The 23,769-nt window shown below is 35.0% G+C and overlaps 1 protein-coding gene across 2 annotated transcripts in view; it reads left to right on the top strand.

Annotated features, from left to right (window-relative positions):
• COMMD10 (COMM domain containing 10) overlaps positions 1-23,769 on the top strand; it is a 151,448-nt gene that overhangs the window by 837 nt on the left and 126,842 nt on the right. For both annotated transcript variants that reach the window (XM_074328583.1, XM_074328584.1), the window contains exons 2-4: positions 775-865; positions 7,853-7,963; positions 9,403-9,558. In XM_074328583.1, the coding sequence (XP_074184684.1) occupies positions 775-865; positions 7,853-7,963; positions 9,403-9,558 (358 nt within the window). The remainder of the gene's footprint in view (positions 1-774; positions 866-7,852; positions 7,964-9,402; positions 9,559-23,769) is intronic.

Here is a 23,769-nt window from a genome sequence, read left to right as displayed (position 1 = left end):
AATAGTGAAAAAAATAACTCCATTTAGTGAAAAATAAAAATGGTGTGTTGATGCTGGAAAAGTGCTAAAGTGCGTAGGCAAATAATTGAAGTTAGGAAATAACTCATTTGTGCCTGGATTGGGCAGGAATCGTAAAGAAGACAGTTGTCATTTTACAGTTTTTCCTTCCTGGATTCCTTGAGTTCTGACAGCCAGTTCTTTTCCTCCCACCAGTGTTCTGGGTAACATACCCATCAGTAAAACATAATGTGGTACAGTAGAATTCCTCTTATCACATAATTTAAAGTTAGTTATCACAATTGAAGCAGGATTTTAACAACTGTGTACTTAGTGACCCTAAATGGTTTTTGTATGTAATGTTTTGTTTTTAAATTCCATTATCTGCCATGAATCATTCTTTTCTTTGTATTTTTGGTGAAAAATCATTTCCCTCCTTCCACTCTTGGGTTCCATTTTGGGTTAAGTGGATACTTTCAATACCCGACTGCTAAATGAATGCCATTCCCCATAGAGTGCAAGCTTCCCCTAGTAGTTTGCCTTGACCAAAAGGAAGAGAAAATTTGCTAAATGAACCTTTTCAACAGAAATTGAAATGCCTTGCCTCTTTTGCTGGCCATCACGTTTTCTTTATTTCACTCAGCCTTCCCTTATAGTAATCAGAGTTCTTGAAATGAAAAGTTATAGACAACTGCAATTATAGGCAACTGAACTTACAGCAAGTACAGTTCTCCTTGGAAAACTCACTTAAAAACTTTGTTTTATTAATTTATTTAGCATGAAAAAAGCAGTGTCGCTGATAAATGCAATAGATATAGGAAGATTTCCACGATTGCTCACCCGAATTCTTCAAAAACTTCACCTGAAGGTTTGTACTTTTGCATTTCTATAGCTTATACTTTCTGTGATTCCCCTAAAACTCTGTGTTTTTACCTAAAATAACTTTTGGCGAAGCATAGTGTTCCCCAGTGCATCTTTGAGAACACCGGGTCTCTAGAAAATTTGATAATGTCCCATGGTCCAAAGTTTGGGAAACTGTCTTCATTAAAGTCATTTTTGGAAAATTATGAAACTGTTCAGAGTATATTAGATGGTATTGTTTAAGTAAATATTTAAGGGCGAACGTGGTGTGCAAAATTTTCCAAATGTGTTTGACCATGGAACAGTTTTTATCATGGTATATATTTTGGGACTGAGATTCTGTGGAACATGCTTTGGGAAAATTCTGATTTGATGACTTCATTCTTCCTCTTAAAAATAATTCTGTGGTATTGCTATCAACCAGCATTTAATCTTTTATTTAATCTTTCACTTCTATTTCAAGGGTGTGATTATTTTGAACATACTGATATTTAGTCATTCCCTGCTTGGTCACCAATCTAAGTTAACTTTTTTATCAGGTTATAAAAATTTAATTCCATCCAATACATGTTTACGAAGCACTGACTAACTGCCCTGCCTGGTGCCAGGCATCACAATTAAACAAGATCCTGAACTCTTTCCTCTTTTTTTCCCTCTTGACAGGAGCCAGCCCCAAAGCTCTTTCTCTCTCTGAAGTGTCTCTGAAATCCAAGTTCTCCTTACAGTCCTAGTTCATATCCTTATTCTCTCCTTTGGACAATAATTACCTTCAACCTGATATTTCAAAGCTCTATAGTCTTCTCCCTTCCTATTGCTTCTTCGTAATGCTATTGCATTTATGTTTCCAAATATTTTTTTTCCTAAAGAAAAAAATTGACAAGAATTGATCATATCAAAGTGACTTTCCATTGTCCCATGGGCAAAAAATTCAAAATCCTTAACATTATGTTATAATAACATTATAATATGGCCACAATCTATATTCTCCCCACTTTGCAAGTGCTCCGGTTTCATTGGACTGTGCTTTTTTACTAGAACATGCCATGAACTTTTTCCACTCTGTGTGTGTGTATACTTATCCTTTCCTGTACCTGCAGTGTCCTTCTTCCCTTCTTCAGTGAATAAACTAGTATTTATCTTTCAAGGACTTTATAGTCTCATTCTTAGCAGTTTGTTGTTCTCACGTCTGTGCTTCTAAAACTTGGTTTATTCTCGCCTCACTTTAGTATTGCTCATAAGTATTTGTTTCAGGATTACGAGGTCTTTCTGTGACCTTGAATACCTTGGAGTATCATGTCTTACTTCATCTTTATACTTCCCTTACCTAATACATTGATATGTATACAGTTGGCACTCAATAACTATTCTTGGAGTTAATTCTTTTCCTTGCCATAGGAAACAAAAAAATATAGGTCCTCTAAATTCCTGTCTGTATGGAATTTGTAGTGTAGATGGAAAGACCGGAGGAACAATAATAACAGCAGCTACATTCTGTGGTGTTTGCTATTTGCAGTTACAGCGCTTTCTCTCTGACTGCTGCTGTTCTAATGCCTTTATATTATTAACTCATCTAATCCTTACAGCAACTTTAGGAAGGAGGTACTACTGTCATCCTTATTTTATCCATGAAGATACTGAGATAGAGACCAGTTAAGTAATTTGCCCAAGGTTACACAGCTAGCTAGTAAGGCACTCTGGTTCCAGATTCCATCCCTTTAATCCATTACAGTAAACTTTAGAAAAAGAGTACAAAATAGTATATAAATCAGTCTAAAAATAAATGATGCAGGCAGTTTATACAGATGTTCTGCTTTGATTCCCTGAGCTGGTTGGTGGCTGCTTCCTGAATCATATAAAACAGTATGGGACAAAAAACGCTCATATACAACTTTTGTTCTTCATACTGAGGAAGGATGGAACATTTTCAGGGAAAATTTTGCTGTGTATTTTGTCTTTGAAACTCTCGGTGATCTCTGGAGTTGGAAATAAGTTAATATCTATGTTAGAGTAACTGAGTGGCTGAAGCATTCCACAGAGATGCTTGAATGCTGTGCTCTCAGAGGGAGGGCAGTGGAGATGAGAAGTTGTGGTATTTGAGAGCTGAAGGAACTGAAGACGGAAACATATATATATGTGAATATTTGCCTGCTATGAAAGAAAGTCTGGAAAGGTACAGATTTTTTTTTCCTGGACAATTTCAGCGAATATTCTTCCAGAGGGGCTCCTATTGTGATTAAAGCTTTTATCAAATAAAGTTTGCAGTGACATTTACGATCTGCTGGCTTTCTTTTATGTACTCATGGTCTGTCAAATTGGCCTGTGCCTTGATACAAGCAGAGCTGTTGCAACAGTGAAACCTGATGCAGGTAGATGGGTGAAGAGGCTTAGGGATTTGGTTGCTATTCGGAATGTTATCAGCCTGGCACTTTGATTTTACTAAGTTTAACCTGCTATGGGCAGAGGATATCTGTTTTTGTCCAGACTGTTCCTTGGCATCCCGAGTAGGGGTGAACATGGGGCAACTAAAACAGCTTAGGTATAGAATATAGGTGTGCCCAAGCATGGGTCTGCCAGTCCTTTGAATTGGCCGTCTTCCGGGCTATGCTAGCATATAGAAATACATGGCATTTTGGGGTTGCTACAATGTGTGGAGGCTGCTGCTGACCTTTAATGCCCAGGAACTTTAAAAATACCTTGCACCGTGCAGGACAGTCTTGTGCAAATAATTGTCCCATCCAGCATGCCCGTAGAGTCTGCATTGGGAAATACTGAAGCAAGTCAGATTGACTACCATAGCTGGGGACTTAGAAACAAACGCTTATGGCTTCTGAGTTTCAAAACTCATGCAATTAAAAAACATCATATACTTTGCCACGTAGGAGAGACTTTTGGGCCCTCACACTGAACCTTTTGGTGTAGCCACGCTGTATGTCTAGTTCTGAGAGATCAGTTGTCTGGGCTCTTGGCCATGACAGACTAGGAACAGTGAACTCGGGGAGGAAGGCGCCACTATAAGGAGGTGTGTAGACAGTTTCAGGATTGGCTACTGATCATGGAGTGAAATTGAAGAATTATGAGACTCAGACAGAAGAAATATTAAAGCACAGAAACCTGAGATTTTTTTTTATTTTGTTCTGTTTTTTTAACTAAAGTGAAAAATCATCAGTGTATTTTAGGAGTTCTTTAGGATACTTCCGCACAGAACTTTGATGTTTGTAATTAGGACGTGAGTCATCACAAGAAATTAGTTGAATCCAATATGATTTGTTTACAGAATTCTAGAATGGATCCCATACATTTTAGAAATATTTATTTCAAAAGCTTAAAAGTTCATTTATTTGGTATAAAGTACCACTGTATTTTCCCATTATGAAGAGAAGTTTCATTATGTTAACAGTAACATAAAGGATAATCACAGATGTAAACCCCAGCATACAGAAATACCTAAGGACTTTGTTGCTTGTTACGATGTGTGGAGGGTACTGCTGGCATGTAATGCCCTAGGACTTGTAAATGTCTTACAATGTGCATGGCAGGCCTGCACAAAGAACTGGCCCCACATACGGACAAAAAAGAAAGAGTAGCTTATCTCTGAAAATGCATTTATTTTGTATTTAATATAAGGTGGAAGGCTTCTTATAAATGGATGTAGACATACACGTTAAGTTATAATGTGTGCACAGTACTAGTACCATGTGTTCTTCCATTTGTGGTGTTTGTGTATGTGTATGACTGTATGTGAGTCAGGCTTGGACTCTGGACCACAGTCCTCTCCATCTCTAAATCCATGCTCTGAGTTTTTAAAACCTAATTGCTTTCATAATTATTTAGGCAATGTACTATTTTCTTAGAATAGAAGGCCTTTATAATTTTCTGAGGAATATGACCTGAATTCAACTACATGTGGACTTGAGATTAGTTCTCTCATCATTCATGTTAAGAAAATGATGTCTTTGAAAAACAACAACAAAAAACAGAAAGAAAAATAAAAGTTGGAAGAATTAATTTTTTAATTTGCTTTTTTGTGCCCTTAAGTTTCAAAATATTTACTGTGCTTAAATTATTTTAATAACATTTTAAATTTCACAAATAATTTATGAATAAGTTTTTGTTTTAAAAAATTTGAACTGTATGGACAGACTGAAATGCCCCCTTGGTTAACTCTTGCCCCTCCTTCCATCTTAATTCTCTCCTGTGTTAGTTTACTATTGCTGAATTACAAATTACCCAAAATTTAGCACTTTAAAACGACAGTAAACATCTCTCACAGTTTCTGTAGGTCAAGAATTTAGGAGTTGCTTGGCTGGGTGGTTCCGGCTTGGGGTTTTTCATGAAGTTGCTGTCAGCTGTTGGTTGGGGCTGCTGTTATCTGATGGTTTGACTGGGACTGAAGGATTTCCTCCCAATATGGTGAGCTGGTGGCAGCAGTTGGTTGGAGGCATCAGTTTCTTGCCACACAAATCTTTCCTCCGGACATGGACGTTGGCATCTTCTGGAAAGAGTGATCCTGGAGAGGCAGGTGCTGTCCTTCTTAAGACCTAGCGTTGGATATTGCACAGCTTCATTTTCATTATATTCTACTTGTTAGAAGTAAGTTACCAGGTTTGGCTCACATTCAAGGGAAAAGAAATTAGGCTCCATCTTTTGAAGGGAGGAGTGTTAAAGAATTTACAGAATAATCAAACCACTACATCGCCCAGAAGTAGACTTCATTATCAATTTGGTTTTTATCTTTCCACATCTTTTTCTATGGATTAGTAAATACAGATGTGCACACACGTATGCATGCACATCCATGTAGAAATGTGTTTGTCTGTTTTTATATGTGGTATCACAGTGTATATTTGCCCTGCTACTTACCTTTTCACTCACTTTTATCAGAGATCTTTCCATTGCAAATCCACGTTATTAATAGTACTACCTTATTCTTTTTAAGTGTTGTTTTTCCTTTCTGCCTATTTATATGTGTTTATGGCATATTCTCTTTTAATATAGAAAAAATTAACATCTCACTGTCCATTTTAAAATTTACGTTTCTTGGATACTCTCTAATTTTATAAACCTGGGCCTTAATTTTCTCCTATTGAGAGGATTTCTAAGAAATAATATATCTCCTTTACCTTCTTTTTAACTCCCAAATATGTGTGGGTTGCTGTTGGTAGAAAGAAGTTAAACTGCTGCTGTTTCAAAGCAAATAGAGGAAATTACATTTAATATTTATCTACCCAGGGTCATTTTTGTAGCAAGATGTGGAATATGTGTTTGAAACTCTGTTTTATAGCTATATTCTCCAAATGCTGTTCTGCTCACTCATTTTAAGCTCCTCTTTATTTTAAGGGTTCATACCTGATGTACCAGGGACTGGGGGGATATAAATATTCCCTTATTTCCCTTCACTCGAAACCACTTTATTAATATAATGCCATTGAAGAGCTTGAGAATGTCTCTTTTGTTGTTCTCTCTCTCTCTCTTAAAAATCTTACTTCCTTCCACACATTGGGGACACTGAAGTTTATTTTTCTACATGCTCAGTCTCTATTTTTATTTTGTCAAAACAGCTTATTTTGGTTTATATGAAAAGGATTCAGACTGACCAACTTGGAAATTAAATTGTACAGAACTACTGTGTTTCCCTGAAAATAAGACCTAGCTGGACAATCAGCTCTAATGTGTCTTTTGAAGCAAAAAATTAAAATAATTTCCAAGTTGGTCTTATATAGGACTGGGTCTTATATTATAGTACAATAAGACCAGGTCTTACATTAATTTTTGCTCCAAAAGATGCATTAGAGCTGATTGTCCAGTTAGATCTTATTTTTGGGGAAGCATGGTATTGAATTTAATGCAACATGTAGTTCAGTAGTTATACATAAGTCATACTGTTACATTTTTCATATTATAAAATCTGGTAGCTCATTATATAAAAAAGATGTATGATAGTCACAGAAATTCTGGGACTTTCAAATCAAAACATTGCTGTTAAGGTAAGTACTTGGCATTTTGGCCAAATTGGATTCATTCTTTTCTCAGTCAAAAAACAGATAGTAGAGACTGGGAGTTCTCGTGACTAGCCTCCAAAAAACCAAAAATATGCCAGTTTGAGTTCTAAAGCAGCTTCAATTGAACAGCTTTGTAGTTGTACATAATCCTAAGCTGTCAAGGCAGGGACTTATGGAACTTCTGAAACTTCCCCATACTGGGGAACGGCAACAGTAGAGAATGTTGTTTTTAGTATGTGTGCAAAATATATTTTTATTGAAGAACTGTTTTAGTAGTGTACATTTTTCATATTTGATAAACCAGTATCTTTAGATCGAGGAGATTATTTTAGAAATGAAAGAAAGGAGACTAGTCAGAGGTTATACTCAAATGGCTATTTTCTTTCTATTGTCATATATTGCTTATAAAAGTAATTGTGTAATGTTTAAATTTTGGAAAATATTGAAATTACAAAAAGGACAATTTCCTGCTTTACATACTTGTACACTCTTACAATCACCTATACTTTTGCAGAATTCATCAAATGTAAATGGAAATTATTTGAATAATTATTTGTTTTTATGTGTCTTTTTAACTAGAGTATAGTATACCTGAGTACACGAACTGTCTAGTAACACATAATGGACGCTCAGTAAATATTTTTGAATGAGTGAGGATGGAAGTTACTGTTAATTATTATTAACATTTTGAGGTTTAACCTTCTTTTTTTTTCCTAAATGGCCATTTGTTACAGTATTTTCTGTTATTTTTCCACCTCCTATAAATCATAGAACTTAAAATACTGTCTTTTAAAAATGAACTCTATTTGGCCAGATCCCGATACCGACCTGTACTATGATTTTGAGATACTGAAATTTATAAACAGATCAGTTTCACCATGGAATCACTTTTTCTTTCAAATTCTCATTCCATATGTGAATAAGTGGACGTTCTGTCGAGTATCTGAGTTTTGATTACCTGAATGTGCACTAATAGATTGCTTTTTGTGTTGTAGGCTGAGAACAGTTTCAGTGAAGAAGAGGAAGAAAAACTTCAAGCTGCATTTTCTCTAGAGAAACAAGATCTTCACCTAGTTCTTGAAACAATATCATTCATTTTAGAACAGGTATTTTTATTGCCCCAAACTTCCTAACCATGGTTTGTTTACAACATGTCTGTATTGCTATGATATCTATAGCATTTTATTTTTTTTAAAGTATGCCCATAGAAGCTATGAATATATTTTAATAAAAAATTTTAATGCAGTAAAAAAATATTTGACTGTATCATTTTTTCCGCCATGGCATTGCATTCTATGAAATAATCTTAATGTTGAATAGCGTGAGTAAAGTATTTAGCAATATGAATCAAGACTTTATTGACTTGAGACAGTTACGAAGTATTTTAATTCATTGTTACATGGTATAATAATTTGGAAAAATGAACACACTTTATTTAAAAATTTTAATAAATGATTTTGGGGGATTTATTTGACCAAAATGATAAATAAAACATTTAGAAAAGAAATAGTTGTCAAGGGACCTTTTGTCATATTGTTTCTTCCTACTGAGCTGCCTTCTGCATCTTTTCATCGCAATTCAGTTTATTGTAGAAGGTCCCATCTTACGTCACATCTTCTCCCACTGCAGCCTTGACCCCTTACTTGCAGTCTTCCTCTTATTTGGATTCGTTTTATCCTTGGCTCATCACAGTAGACCACATTGTTAGTCTTTATTTATTTCACAGGTGTCAGTTATGTCTTCTTCACCAGAGGCCAGGGACTTTTTGTGTGTGTGCATCTTACGTAAACGTAACATACTGCTGGGTTTAAAATAGATGCTCAATAAATTTCTGTTGGTTAATAGAATACTTGTGCAATACAATTTTAAATAGTGCTGTGTAACTTCATGATCATTCTAGTGAACAGATACTGTTAAAATGATAAGCTGCCAGGCATCTAGTACATACGGCCTCATACAGATTATAGATCATAAAGGTGACTATCCTCAGCGGGCCTTCAATAGAAGAAAAGGATAATCGAATAGGACAGAACAGCATGGAGTGTATGAGAATATTGTTCCAGAATAAGGTAAAAAATAGAACAAATATCACTGTTAAAAAATTTTATAGATTTTTGTTATATATTACCTCAGAAGTTGGTAGATGGTAGAGAGTTTGGAGAAAGTGCTTCTTGGAAAAATTTTGTTAGTCGAGAAAAGTGTTGTGCACTTCTTTGAGATAATTAAGTGATATGAGGAAATGAAATTTTAATTAGGGTACCATTTATTTGGCTAAAGCAAAGACATTTTTCTGTTAGGTGGATTTAAGATGACTTAAACTACAGGCAAAACAAACAATTTAGCCCAAATAATGTAGGCCATTTAATGCTAAATCTTTCAGCCCTTGGAATGGTATATTATTTGTAAAATAAAAAATTTCTGCTGCAATAGAAATATAAAATATTCTTTTGATTTAAATAATTTAAAAATAATTTTGTGTTTGATTATAGATCAAGCTCTCTATGAGTATTAGAGAGATATGTAATGTTTTTTTTCTCTTTACTAGGCAGTATATCACAACGTGAAGCCAGCAGCTTTGCAGCAGCAGTTAGAGAACATTCATCTCGGACAAGACAAAGCAGAAGCGTTTGTCAGTGCATGGTCTTCTATGGGCCAAGAAACGGTCGAAAAATTCAGGCAGAGGAGTCTCGCTCCCCACAAGGTACAGGATATGTTATACCAAAGTGATTTTTCAGTAACGTATGGCATAGATTATTATACCTGCAGAGTTTTTAAGTTGATAATGTTCTCTAAAGAGATAGAATCAAGGAAAACAAAGTATATATACAGTATTCCTATAAAATTATTTCCATACATATTTGCTACCACAGTGCAATTTCATATTAATTTACAGTTTAAAATATGCCTCTGTAATACTTGTGAAATAAAATTTTAAGGATAGGAATGAGACCATCTTTCCCTTCCCCCTAGGTCTTGAACAGAGTTGGTTATTTTTTTAAACTGTGTACCTATGTATAAGACTTACTGTAATTTTACTGAATCACATAATTATTTGTTTCTGTATGATTGTATTAGTGCCTAGCAGGATGCCTTGCGTGCAATAGGTAGTCAATATCTGTTGGATAACCAATAGTGACCAAAATGGACTCTTTGGGAAAAATATAAAGTAACAACAATGTCGCAAAGCTCTTTCATTGCCTATAGTCACTCTTAATGGAGGTTAATATAACCATATGGATTTTGCTCCTTTTTCTATTAATATGTTGTGTTGCATAATTGATTTTCATGTTTTCCACCAACGTTGTATTCTTGGGTTAAATCTAAGTTGGTCATGGTATATAATCCTTTTTATGTGTTGCTGGATTTGATTTGCTAATAATTTGGTAAACATTTTTCCATCTATGTTCATGAGGAATATTGCTCTGTAGTTTTCTTGTAATGCCTTTGGTGGTATCAAGGTAATACTGGCTTTGTAAAATGAGTTGGAAAGTATTTCCCGCTCCTATTCTATTGCTGGAAGAATTTGTGAAGGATGGGTATTATTTTGCATGTCACCAGCATTATATGTGAGTTCCGGTAGATCCAAATCCTTGTTTGAACTTGGTATTGTCAGTTGTTTTCATTAAAGCCATTCTATTAGGTTTGTACTGATATCTTGTGTTTTGATTTGCATTTCCCTAATATCAAATTAGGTTGATGATCTTTTCATGTGCTTATTTGCCATTCATATATCTCCTTTGGTGAAGTGTCTGTTCAAATCTTTTGCCTAACAATATTTGCACATTATGACAGATAAAAGTCCCATTATAGTAATATAAGGGACAATTACAGGTATAATTACCAGCATATATAAATGCATGTTGTTGTTGTTTTCGTTTTTGGTTGTTAATAGTGTGTGGAGGGTGTTTTCTATCTGAGTTTTGTAAATTCTTTATATAATCTAGGTATAAGTCCTTTGTCAGATATGTGATTGGCATATGTTTTCATCTAATCCACAGCTTTTCTTTTCATTTTCTTAACAGTGTCTTGTTGAGCAAAAGCATTTAATTTTGATGAAGTTTGATTTATAAGTTTTTTTGTCTTTTATCGATCCTGCTTTGGTTTTGTATCTAAGAATTTATAGCCTAATATTATGTCACAAAGATTTTCTCTTTTGTTTCTTTCTAAGTGTTTTATAGGTTTATCACTTACATTTAGGTCTAAGATCCATTTTGAGGTAATTTTGTATAAGGCATACTGTGCAGGTCAAAATTCTTTTACTCTGTATATGGATGTTCATTTGTCCCAGCATAATTTGTTGTTAACATCATTTTGTCACTGAACTGTCTTTGTCCTTTTGTCAAAATCATTTGATATACTTGTGTTGGTCTTTTTCTGGACTCTCTATTTGGTTCCATTGATCTATTTGTCTGTCTTTATGTCAGTATCACACTGCCTTAATTACCGTAGCTGTATAAGCTTTGTAGCAAGTCTTAAAATCAGGTAGTATGAGTCTGCTTTGTTCTTTCTCATCATTGTTTTTGTTATCCTGGGGGTTTTTGTTTTGCCTTTCATGTAAGTTTGAAAACCAGCTTTGCTATATCTGTAAAAAATCCTGCTGGGATTTTGATTGAGATCATGTTTAATTTATAGATCACTTTGTAGAGAAATGACTTTTTAACAGTATTGAGTATATCTTTCCATTTATTTATACTGTCTTTGATTTAAGTCAGAATTTTTCATTCTTACTGGTCTTGTGCATATTTTGTTAGATTTATACGTAAGTATTTAGTTTGTTTTGGAGTTGCTGTAAATGGTACTATTTTTAAAATGTTGGTTTCTAATTGTTTATTGCTAGTATATAAAAACACAATTGATTTTAGTATATTGATCTTGTATTCTATGACTTTGGTAAACTCATTAATTAGTTATAGCATTTTTTTGTGTGGATTTCTTGTTATTTTGTTTTTTTGTAGACAGTCATTGTCCATGAGTAGAGACAGTTTTATTTCTTCCTTTCCAGTCTTTTAATCTTTTATTTGTTTTTCTTGCTTTATTGCACAAACTAGGACTTATTATGTTGAATAGGAGTGGTAAATTCAAAGCATCCTGCCTTGTTCCTGGTTTTAGAGAGAAAGCAGTCTGTCATTAAATAGGATGTTAGCTGTAGATTTTTAGAAAATGCCCACTTATTATTTTCATCACTGTCCTCTTCTGTCTTTCTTTCTTTCTTTCTTTGTAAGTTTGCATTCTGAAAGCTCTCAAGAGTCCTTTACATCACTGCCTCATTTTTCATTTCAATTTCTTTTTCCTACATCCTGTACAGATTGTAAGTTTTCCGTTTTGTGTCCATGAAATTCTTCTTTCAACCATCTCCATTAAAAAAAAGGACAAAAGCAAAAAACAAAACAACTCCACTTGCCTTTTAATATTTGCCTGTTCTCAATTTAAAATTGTCTTCTATTTTATAGAGTCCATTTTTCTTGCATTTATACAAGTACAGTATACTTGTACAATTAAAAGTACTTCTTTTTCTTCTCCCAATAGTATGTCATTTTTCAATCATCTTCTGGATGATCGTTTCTTTCTTTAAAGTAATATTTCTCCATACTATGTTGCATTACATTAACTTTTGTTTAAAAAGTGGTTTAATCATATGTCATATAAAAATATGCAAAAAAGAAGTTAGAAGAACATGATTAATTGCACAATGGTCCCATGAGAATGCTGGAAATTATTTTTTGCCAATTCAGAGTATATGAGAGGATACCTAACACATTATTTTAATGCTATTAATGCTTAATTAAGATAATATAATAATAGCAAACATTTCATGCGTTTATTGTTGACCAACTACTCTACTAAGTGCTTTATATCTCATAAAAATCAGTAATAGTTCTGGTTTATTTTTAAAATAAAATTGAGGCTTAGAGAGATTAAATGGTTGGTCCAGGGTCATGCAGTTAAGTTAGTGGCAGAGTTGGGATTTGACAGAAGTAGTCACACTTTTAAGCCATTTTATTATACTACCACCTAGCTGTTACCTGCAAAATCTTTTGTCAAGCATTATGAAGGGTAATTTAAATAGTTGTGTGTATGTATGTTTTATATCTTTGAAAAGGAAGGAAATAAAATTTTAGAACGTATAACTTTACCTTGTTAAGCCAAGTTGTCATGGTGAAGCTGAGATGGGAATCAAATCTATCTCTTAAGCCTTGTTTTTATATCATGCTACCTCTGTTAGCTCTCATGTTATCTTCCTCTTTTACCCTGATTAACTATTTAGGATATATATGGTGACTCAAATAGGCATGTGTGAACATAGATCATGTCATTTAAATTGTAACAAAATATATGGCAGTGACTTTTTATATAATGAAGGAAAGGTATATTTGCAATGACTGACTATTGTTTTATGGAAATTAGGGGCTCACTCATGTGAACTGTCTGGGTGGTGCTTGCAGTGGAACATCTGTGGGTAATAATTCTAAATTCAGAGTCAGATTCAATTAAAATTAAATTAAAAATCAAAAGGTACTTACTTTTAATTCTATTTTTAAAAACACCTCTTTTCATCTTCTGTTATTTAGATCTAAGAAGTAAAAGGTAGATTGAAAAATTAATCTTAGTGATAGCTTATTGCAGGATACGATTAAAGGGCTTTTTACATTTTATCCCATCTCGCTTTTTAAAATACACTTTATCTTAACCTCTTAAGAGACTTGAGACTGAAATGTCACTACCACTTATTAGAATTTGTATTCATCTCTCTTTTATCAATGTTGACTATGTCAGCAGTGTCCTTCTAAAAGGGTTTTCTGTTTGATTTTTGTTATAATACTTGTGTGGTTATGACATTTATTAAATTATTAATCCCCTTTCAGACAGAACTTGAATACTATGTTAAATTTTACTCATGAAATTCTGTTTAGAGAGTTTCTTTACATATATTTCTACTAAATTAATTGTGCATACTTACATATCAAATATTATTGACATATATATTTTTTCTCTGAGAGCTTAGGAAGAGAATTTTACACTTTTTATGTAATATTTTTAAAAATAATTTTATATTTCCAAGCTAACTCTATTTCTCAGTATCAGAAATGATTATGAGAAATATAACATATATGTTATGTAAGGCAGATTTTAAGCATTCTGAGTGGGCTACTCTTTAAAGACTGCATGCACTGACTTGTTATCTTTAAATGCATTTGTATGTTAGGGAGTTTTTAAATATAAATTTGACAGTTATATCTGTTTTGAATGTTTAAAATGTGTTTAATGTGAATTTCTCCTGTTAAGAGTGTTCTTAGCTTTACTAATTACATGGCAAATATTTAAATAATATCTACTTATTTCATTATATAGTGAAATTTCATATCTTCTCATACATTCTTGAGAAACCTACATTTAAAAATGGATGGCCAATGTTACTATTATAATAATGTTCCTATAACATTCTTTAAAAAGTATCCCCTTAGATTTCTGGTCAAGATGGCAGAGTAGGTAGACACTGTGCTTGCCTCCTCTCACAACCGCATCAAAATTATAACTAAACTATAGAACAACCATCATTGAGAATTGCCTGAAGTCTAGCTGAACAGAAATCCTACAACTAAGGATATACAGAAGAAGACACCTTGAGACTGGCAGGAAGGGAGGAAACAAGGAATGAGCTGGAACCACACCCGCGTGTGGCAGATAAAAATCGGGAGGGATATCTTGGCTGTGGAGGTCCCCTCTGATGAGCTAGGGGTCCCAGTCCCACACCAAGCTCCCCAAACCAGGATTCCAGTGTCAGGAAGAGAAGTCTCCACAGCTTTTGGCTGTGAAAACCAGGGTAGATTGTGGCTGAGTGAGATGAAGGGCTGCAGGAATCCCAGATGTTCCTCTTAAAGCGCCTGCACAGACTTACTCGCTGATGGACTCACTTGCTCTGAGCTCCAGCACGGGGGCAGCAGCTCAAAATGTGCCAGAGACATACAGGGAGGAACTGAATTGTCTGGCTACAGGATGAGAACTGGAGGGGCAACTTTCTTCCAGACAGAAGTGCTGGCAGAAGGCATTATTCCTTTGTTGAGCCATCCTTCCTCTAAGCATGCAGACATAGGTGGGCACCATATCTAAGTGTCCATCAACCTGGCTGACACCATTTGTTTGTCCTGCACTGGTGATTCCCTGAGACCCTGCCCCACCAAACTTGCAGTCCCACCCAATCTACTTCCAGTGGATTTTCCATGTACATGGCCTGTCTTGACTAATGCTTCAGACCTTCCTAAAATCTCTCAAAGGTTCACAAACCCCTAAGCAGCATCTGGCCTCAATGTGCCCTGTACTTCTTGCTAAGCAGCCCCAAGCCTAGCACTAGTGACAACCAACCTCGGTTTGCAGTCCCAACATGGGTGGCGGCCGCCTGCGGATTGCTTTGTAGCTTATTCCATGTAGCCCTAGGCAGGGCACAGGCTGCAGCTGAACTTGGCCTTCAGTGGGGTCCCTTCCAGGAAGCCCCAGGGCCAGCACACCTAGTGGCCAGCTTAACACCACACCAGAGCACCACTTGGCTGCCTCTGAGGATGACACCTCCAAAGGCCAGACTCTGCAGGCCCCAGAGCCCTGGTAAAGTTAATCCTGCTCCATAGTGTCAGTCCCTGTCCAACTGTTCCTCCACCACAGTAATGGCCGGTCCTTACAACCGATCAGCCTTAGGGCCAATCCCTCCTATTGATGTGCAAACAACAACTAACACTGAACCACAACACATAACCAACACAAGGGACATACCTGGAGCACCTGACTCAGGTGACCAGGGAGACTGTACCACTGAGACCCACAGGACACCCACTACATAAGTCCAGGAGACATAACAACTCTACCTAATACACAGAAACAAATACAGGGAGGTAGCCAAAAATGGGGAGACAAACATGTCCTGAGTGAAAGGACAGAGCAAAGCTCTAGAAAAAGAACTAAACAAAATGGAGACAAGCAATCTACTAGATGCGGAGTTCGAAATACTCGTTATAAAGGTGCTCAGTGATCTCAGTGAGAACTTCAACAAAGAGATAGGAACCATAAAAATGGAGATAGAAAACATAAAAATGAGCCAGTCAGAAATGAAGGATGCAGTAACCGAAGTAAAGAATACATTAGAGGGAATCAATAGTATCTTAGATGAAGCAGAGGATTGAATGAGCGATTTAGAAGATAAAGTAGCAGAAAACACCCAATCAGAAAAACAAAAAGAAAGAATCCAAAATAATGAGGATAACTTAAGGGGCCTCTGGGACATCAAATATACCAACATTTGCATTATAAGGGTACCAGAATAAAAGAGAGAGAGAACAAGAAATTGAAAACCAATTTGAAGAAATAATGACAGAAAACTTCCCTAACCTGGTGAAGGAAATAGACATACAGGCCAGGAAGGGCAGGGAGTCCCAAACAAGATGAACCCAAAGAGGCCCACACCAAGAAACATAATTCAAATGTCAAAGGTTAAGGACAAAGAGAATCTTAAAAGCAGCAAAAAAAAAGCAGTTACCCATAAGGGAGCTCCCATAAGATTGTCAACTGATTTCTCAACAGAAACTTTACAGACCAGAATGGACTGGCAGGAAATATTCAAAATAATGAAAATCTAATACAACCAAGATTACTCTACCCAGCAAAGCTACCATTTAGAATTGAAGGGCAGATAAAGAGCTTCTCAGACAAGAAAAAGCTAGAGTTAATCACCACCAAACCAGTATTTCCAGAAATTGTAAGAAGAAGAAGAAAAAAAGATACAAATATGAATAAAAAAATGGCAATAACTCCATATCTATATGAACAATTACTTTAAATGTAAATAGATTAAATGATCCAATCAAATGACATAGGGTGGCTGAACGGATAAGAAAATAAGACTCTGACATATGCTGCCTATAAGAGACTCACTTCAGATCGAAAGACACACACACTAAAAGTAAAGGAATGGAAAAAGTTAGTTCATGAAAATGGAAACAAAACGAAAAGCTAGGGCAGCAATACTTATCCCAGACAAAGTAGACTTTAAAACAAAGGCTATAACAGGAGACAAAGAAGGACCTAGTAATCCTACTTCTGTGTATGTAGCGGAAGAAACCCAAAATTAGTACTTCAAATTGATATGTACATCCGTATGTTCATTGCAGTATTATTTACAATAGCCAAGATGTGGAGGCAACCAGGATGTCCATCAGTGGAACAGATAAAGAAGAGGTAGTACGTATATACAATGGAATACTACTCAGCCATAAAAAGAATGAAATTTTGCCATCTGTAACTATAGGGATGGACTTAGAGGGTATTATGCTAAGTGGAGTAAGTCAGACAGAGAAAGACAAATGCCATATAATTTTACTTATGTGTGAAATCTGAAGAACAAGATTAACAAAACAGAAACACATTCATAAATACAGTGAACATTTTGAAGGTTGCCAGATGGGAGGTGGTTTGGGGGGATGGGTGAAAAGGGGGAAGGGATTAAGAAGTACAAATTAGTAGTTACAAAATAGTCATAGGTATGTAAAGTATTGCATAAGGAATATAGTGAATAACATTGTAATAACTGGATGGTGTCTGATGGGTACTAGATTTATTGGGGTGATCACATTGTAAGTTATATGTCTAATCACTGTGTTGTACACCTAAAAGTAATATAACATTGTACGTCAACTGTAATTGAAAAATAAAAAAATATTATTAAACCAAACATCCCTTTTAAGTCATTGTAATAAGATATATGTGATAAGTGTAACAACTAATTGTTTGCCTCATTAATTGTTATATATCTGTATTATATAGAGTATAAGAAATTAGAAATTTGGATTTGCTATTTTAAAAACTTATGGTGTTCTTTTGCTTTATTTTTTTCTTTGATCTCCTTGTGTTTTTTTTTGGAATTGTAAGGATCGATGAATGATTTATTATAAAGAGGACAGAAAAAGTATACTTCTTGCAGTTAAATCTTGAAACACAGTATATAACTATGAATACTTGTTTGAGTGCCACTTCAAGATTTAAATGTTTCTTAATATTCTGCATCTATAGGAAAGGCATTTTATTGTAATTATTTCCATATACACTCAGATTTCTGCCTCTTTTTTTACTCCAGGAACAGGATTGCTGACTCTAGTCAAATCTGAGGCTTTCTATTTGAGTTATTAGCATATTATGAGTTATTAGCATATTATGAATTAAGTAAAAGACAGTTTTTCCATGTGCTAGAATTAACTGAATATAAATGCTTTTGAGGTTTAAACACTGCTATATTTATTTATTACTTTTTATTGAACTATAGTTTACTTGCAGTAAATGCAAAAGTTTTAAGCGTTCAGTTTGAAGAGTTTCAGAATACACACCCATTTAATTATTATCCATTACAAAACAGAAAATTTTCGTGACCTGGAAAGTGCTCAGTTTCAATTTCCTCCACCTTCATCCTCACTTTCCATCACCATAGATTGGTTTTGTCTGTTCTCGGTCTTAATATAAATGGACTCAAGTAAATGTATCTGGCTAGTACCATGTTTCACCGAAAATAAGACCTATCTGGAAAATAAGCCCAAGCATGATTTTTCAGGATGACATCCCCTGAGCATAAGCCCTAATGCGTCTTTTGGAGCAAAAATTGATATAAGACCCGGTCTTATTTTTTGGGGAAACATGTTAACTCTTAGCATGTTTTTTTGGATTCATTTATGTTGTTCCTTGTATCAGTAATTCTTTTATTGCTGAGTAGTATTCCATTGTGTGAAAATATCACAATTTACTTATCCATACTCTTGCTGATGGATATTTGGGTTGTTTCCAGTTTCTGGCTATTATAAGACTGCTATGAACATTGTGTACAAGTCTTTTTGTGGACATATGTTTTTATTTCCCTTGGGCAAATATCCAGGAACAGGATTGCTGACTCCTTAAGTCAAATCTGAGGCTTTCTATTTGAGTTTTAGCCATCCCATACTTCGTGGATTGGGAAAAGTCATGTAAATGTGAATCTCTCACCTTGCGTGGGGTCCCTTCTTTTAAGAGTCGAATTCCCTGTCTGGAGAATGTAGTCATTCTCCAGTGCCCTCAAATGACTATTTTTAAAATATTTGCCTAGAAGTTATAATTTTTATTGGCAAGGAGGATAATGTAATTAAACTACTTCCTACTATTATCAGATTAGGAACGCTGAAAGTGATTCTTTTAAATTGTTAAATCTTATTGTATTCCTCCTCTGCTTCAAATCCACCAGAGGCTTTCCATGTTGCTTACAATAGAAGTCAAAGTTCTTACAATTGCCTTTAAGGCCCTACATAATTTATAATCCCTCCGTCCACTGCCTATCTTCTTGAGCTTCACCTCTTAACATCCTCTTTGTAGCTCAGTTTGGATGCCTCTAATCTCTTTACCTCAAAAGGTCTTCTCCTGGATCTTCATATGGCTGGCTTCCTTCTCCTCTTCCACTGTTTGTCCTAATGTCACATTGATCAGTGAGTTTTGCCCTGAGTATCATGATGAAAAGTGACATCACCTCTATGGTACTTTCTTTGTTTTTCTCCATAACATTTATTATCTGGCCCACTATGTATTTATTTTTGTATTGTATATCTCTATTACTAAACTACAAGCTCCACAAGGGCAGGATTTTTTATGTGTTTTGTTCACTACTTTAAATGGCCCTTGGGTAATAGTGGGTTACTGTGTTTCCCAAAAAATAAGACCTAGCCAGACAATCAGCTCTAATGCGTCTTTTGGAGCAAAAATTAATATAAGACTGGGTATAATATGATATGATATGATATGATATGATATGATATGATATGATATGATATGATATGATAATACCAGGTCTTATGTTAATTTTTTCTCCACAAGACGCATTAGAGCTGATTGTCTTATTTTCGGGGAAACACGGTAGTTGTTGAATGAATAAATGCACAATAACCATGCTTTACAAATTGTGCTATTTGAAGTTCAGTCTGTTAGGTATTCTTGTAAAGAGAGATATTTGTATTTATTAGAGAAAAGAACAATAAAGAAAGGAGGGTATGAATTATATTTTGTATCTCCTAGTTTTTTTGTGTGTTTTCATTTTGGTTGTACTTTAAGCCTTTTGTGGTTCATCTATTTCAAGACTCTTGAGTTTGTGTGGAATACTAGATTCAATCATTTACGGTTTTCCTCTTTAAAAGTAGGAATATAGAGATAATTGCTTTAGCTTGAAACAGAAATTCTCCAGGAAAAATAGGTGACATCATTAGCTATTGATGCAGCAATCAGTTTAAAGAGCTTCAGATCTAAGAGACCCTTAATCAATCTTATTTGAAACAGAAATGTATTCTCTACTTCATAAATAATTGGCAAAAACCAGAGCCATTAACAAATTAAATAAACATTTTACTAATGCCAAAGAACTGTGCTGTTAGCAAAATTACTCTTATTATGTCATAGTATTCAAAGATGTGCACTTGCTAAATAACATTGATGTACTTTTTCAGAATGTTGCCAATTGTGAGAACATTAGTTGAATTACATTTCAGTGTCCTCAAACTTGTCCTGTACTCTTCATGTATTCTTGGTATGCAGAGGTGGCAAATAAATTGAAGGATGTTCATTGATGTTTTCCCTCAACACCTTACAACTTGGTTATGGAGACCACGATGAGGTATTTTGGCCAAGATTGTGGGTCAAGGAGTATAATTAAGTTCCATGCCACCCTAATAGTGAGACTAGATGGACTTTTGTGGCATCTAAACTTAAGGGTATAAGTTAGGAAGTATCCAAATTGTGATATTTATAATAAAGCTTTTGTACCTCTTATGATTTGTATAGTAGCAACATTAAAGAAGGGCATTGGTTCAGTCACTTTGGGATTTTTGGTGTCCTCTGGAGAATGACTAATGTGTAGCCCTGTGCAGTGTGATTTGTACAGCATGCTTTGTGGAGGGAGGCAGTTTCCTGGGTGCAGGATAACTCCAATATTGCTTCAAGAAGTTTACCTAATTGCATCTGTGTGCTATATGTAATACGTATTATGTGATACATATTACATCTATGTCATACAGACGCCATAATGTGTAATGGTCATTTCTGAGATCTTGACATTGTCATTGTGTACTTACATATGTCACAGTGTAGAGGATTCTTTCTCTACGAGGCAAGTAGTAGTGGGCTTGGTCTGTGGAGGCTTATTGCCTTCTGTTCTTGCCAATGACTATGGCAAAGCAGGTGTTCAGTAACAGGCAGCTGAAGACATTCTCCCTTTGCATCTATGCTTGCATTCTTTTGTTACAGGCTTTAGTGTACTATATCTTTTTAAAAAATAATTTTATCAAATTATAATTTACATAATCTGTATCCTTTAAAATTGTACAGTTTGATGAATTTTTATAGTTGTGTACCCATGAGATCATTACCGTAATCAAGATACAGAGTATTTTCACTACCCTGAAAAGTTTACTCCTGCCCCTTGGCAATCCCTTCCTCCCCAAACCCTGGCCCAGGCAACCACTGATGTGCTGTCTGTCAGGATAGACTGTATTTTCTCGGGTTTTGTAGAAATGGAATGATTTTTCCATCAGGCTACTTCCACTGAGCAGGATTTTGAGGTTCATCTGTTGTTGCTGCATGTTATTCTTTTTTGTTGCGGGTTAGTGTTCTGTCATATGGCTATGCCATGATTTGTTCATCCACTCACAAAATGTCGGTGAATATTTGGGCTACTTCTAGTTTTGGGCTGTTTTGAATAAATTTGTTAACATTAATTTACACATCTTTGTATGGATATGTATTTTAATTTCTCTTGGATAATAAAATACCTAGGGATGTATTGACAGGGTCATAGAGTAGGTGTATTTTTGACTTTACAAAAAACTGCCAAATGATTTTCCGTTTACCAGCAATTTCTTTGCACCCTGTCCTGCATTTGGTATTTGCCAGTCTTTTAAATTTTGGCTATTCTAATAGGTGTAAGGATATTGAACATAAGGATGGTCAACATCATTTTATGTGTTTATTGGCCATTTGTATGTATTTTTGTGAGTTATCTGTTCAAATCTGTATACAGATTTGCCCATTTCTGTATACATTTCTTTGTCTTGTTATTATTGAGTGGTAGGAACTCTATATAGTTTGGATACAAGTCTTTTATCAGGTATATATGTATTGTGAATATTTTATCAGCCTGTGACTTTTCTTTTTATTAATGGTGACTTTTGAAGAACAGAATTTTTAATTTTGATCAAGTCCAATTTATAATTTTTTAAATGGTTCATGATTTTAATGTTCTATGTAAAATCTTTACCTATCCAGTTTGTCTAGAAGGTTGATGGTTTTAGCACTTACATGTAGGTCTGTGATGCCTTTGGGGTTTTGTGTTAGGTAGGGGTTGTTGTTCATTTTGTTCATGTATAGGTATCTAGTAGTTCCAGCATCATTTACCCGGCAGGAGCCAACTGATGGGCCTTTATTTCTGTCCTTTTGCCAGTGCCACATTTTTTTTATTGCTGTACCTTTACGATAAATCTTGAAGTTAGGTACTGTAGCTTCTCCAACTTTTTTAAAAAAATTGCTTGCACTTTTTTAGGTCATTTGCATTTCCATTTGAATTTTAGAATCAACTTGTCAGTTTCTATAAAAATGTCTGGAGGGAATTTCATTAGATTGCTCTAAATCTGTAAATCACTTTTGGAAGAACTGACATCTTAACAATATTATGCCTTTAAATTAATTATTGATTTCTTCTTTATTTCATTCCAGTACAGATTGTAATTTTTCAATGACCAGGATTTGCACACATTTTGTTACAGTTATCGCTAGGTCAGACTGAATGTTTGTGTCTCTCCAGAATTCACATGTTGAAATCTAACCTCCAAGGTGATGGTAATAGGAGGTGGGGCCTTTGGGAGGTGTCTGGGTCATGAGGGCAGAGCCCTCATGCATGGGATTAGTGCCCTTCTAAAAGAGGCCCACAGAGCTCCCTCGCCCTCCCTCTTCTGCCATGTGAGGACACAAGGAGAAGTCTGCAACCTGGAAGAGTGCCCTTGCCTGGCCATGCTGGCTCCCTGATCTCGGACTTCCAGCCTCCAGGTCTGTGAGAAATAAACGTTTGTTATTATTAAGCCATGCAGTCTATGGTGTTTTGTTATAGCATCCTGAACAGACTAAGACATCTGTATTTGCATGATTTTGGTTGCTACTATAAATGGAAGTGCATTTTTGATATTTTCCAGTTGTTTGTTTCTAGTATATTGAAATGCTATTGATTTTTCATACTGATCTTGTGCACCATAACTTTCCTAAAATCATCCATTAATTTTAGTAGTTATTTTGCAGATTACTTAGGATTTTCTACATATATGATGGTACATTATATCACAATTGGTTTTATACGTTGGTCTTTGTTACTAGACTTGGATCTTTTAGGGCAGAGATTATAAGTTTATTCATTTTTATGTCCCCAGCATCTAAGATGGTATAAAAGTTAGGTCCATACTCGTCTGGTTTTTCTCCGTTCTGGCTGCTTCGTTTAGTCACATTTGCTACTTTATCCTCATTTTCACATCCTCTAAATTTTGCATTGTGCCAGAACTCAGTCCCTGGTCCTTTTCTCTTTTGTTTTGTACTTCCCTGGCAATCTCATCTGGAATTCATGGTTTCAGTACTATTTTGAATAAAAATTTTTTTCTCTAACCTAGGTCTGCCTACTTGATAATTTCACTGGATGTATAATAGGCATCTCAAAATATAACATTAAAAATAAAGTGATCTTTGGATCATTCTTCTTGAAACTGTTCTTATAGTTTTTCCATCTCAATTGTAGCTCTTTTTATTTTTCCATTTGCACAGGCCAGTCTTTATAGTATTTTGCCATTGTTATTTAAAATGAATAGAAAACTAGGATGAAAGTCTGTACTGATAA

Source organism: Rhinolophus sinicus, linkage group LG03 (genome assembly GCF_036562045.2).
Source record: "Rhinolophus sinicus isolate RSC01 linkage group LG03, ASM3656204v1, whole genome shotgun sequence".
Classification (NCBI taxonomy): Eukaryota; Metazoa; Chordata; class Mammalia; order Chiroptera; family Rhinolophidae; genus Rhinolophus; species Rhinolophus sinicus.
Note: the sequence above shows the minus strand (reverse complement) of the source record. Positions and strands in the feature narration are given on the sequence as shown.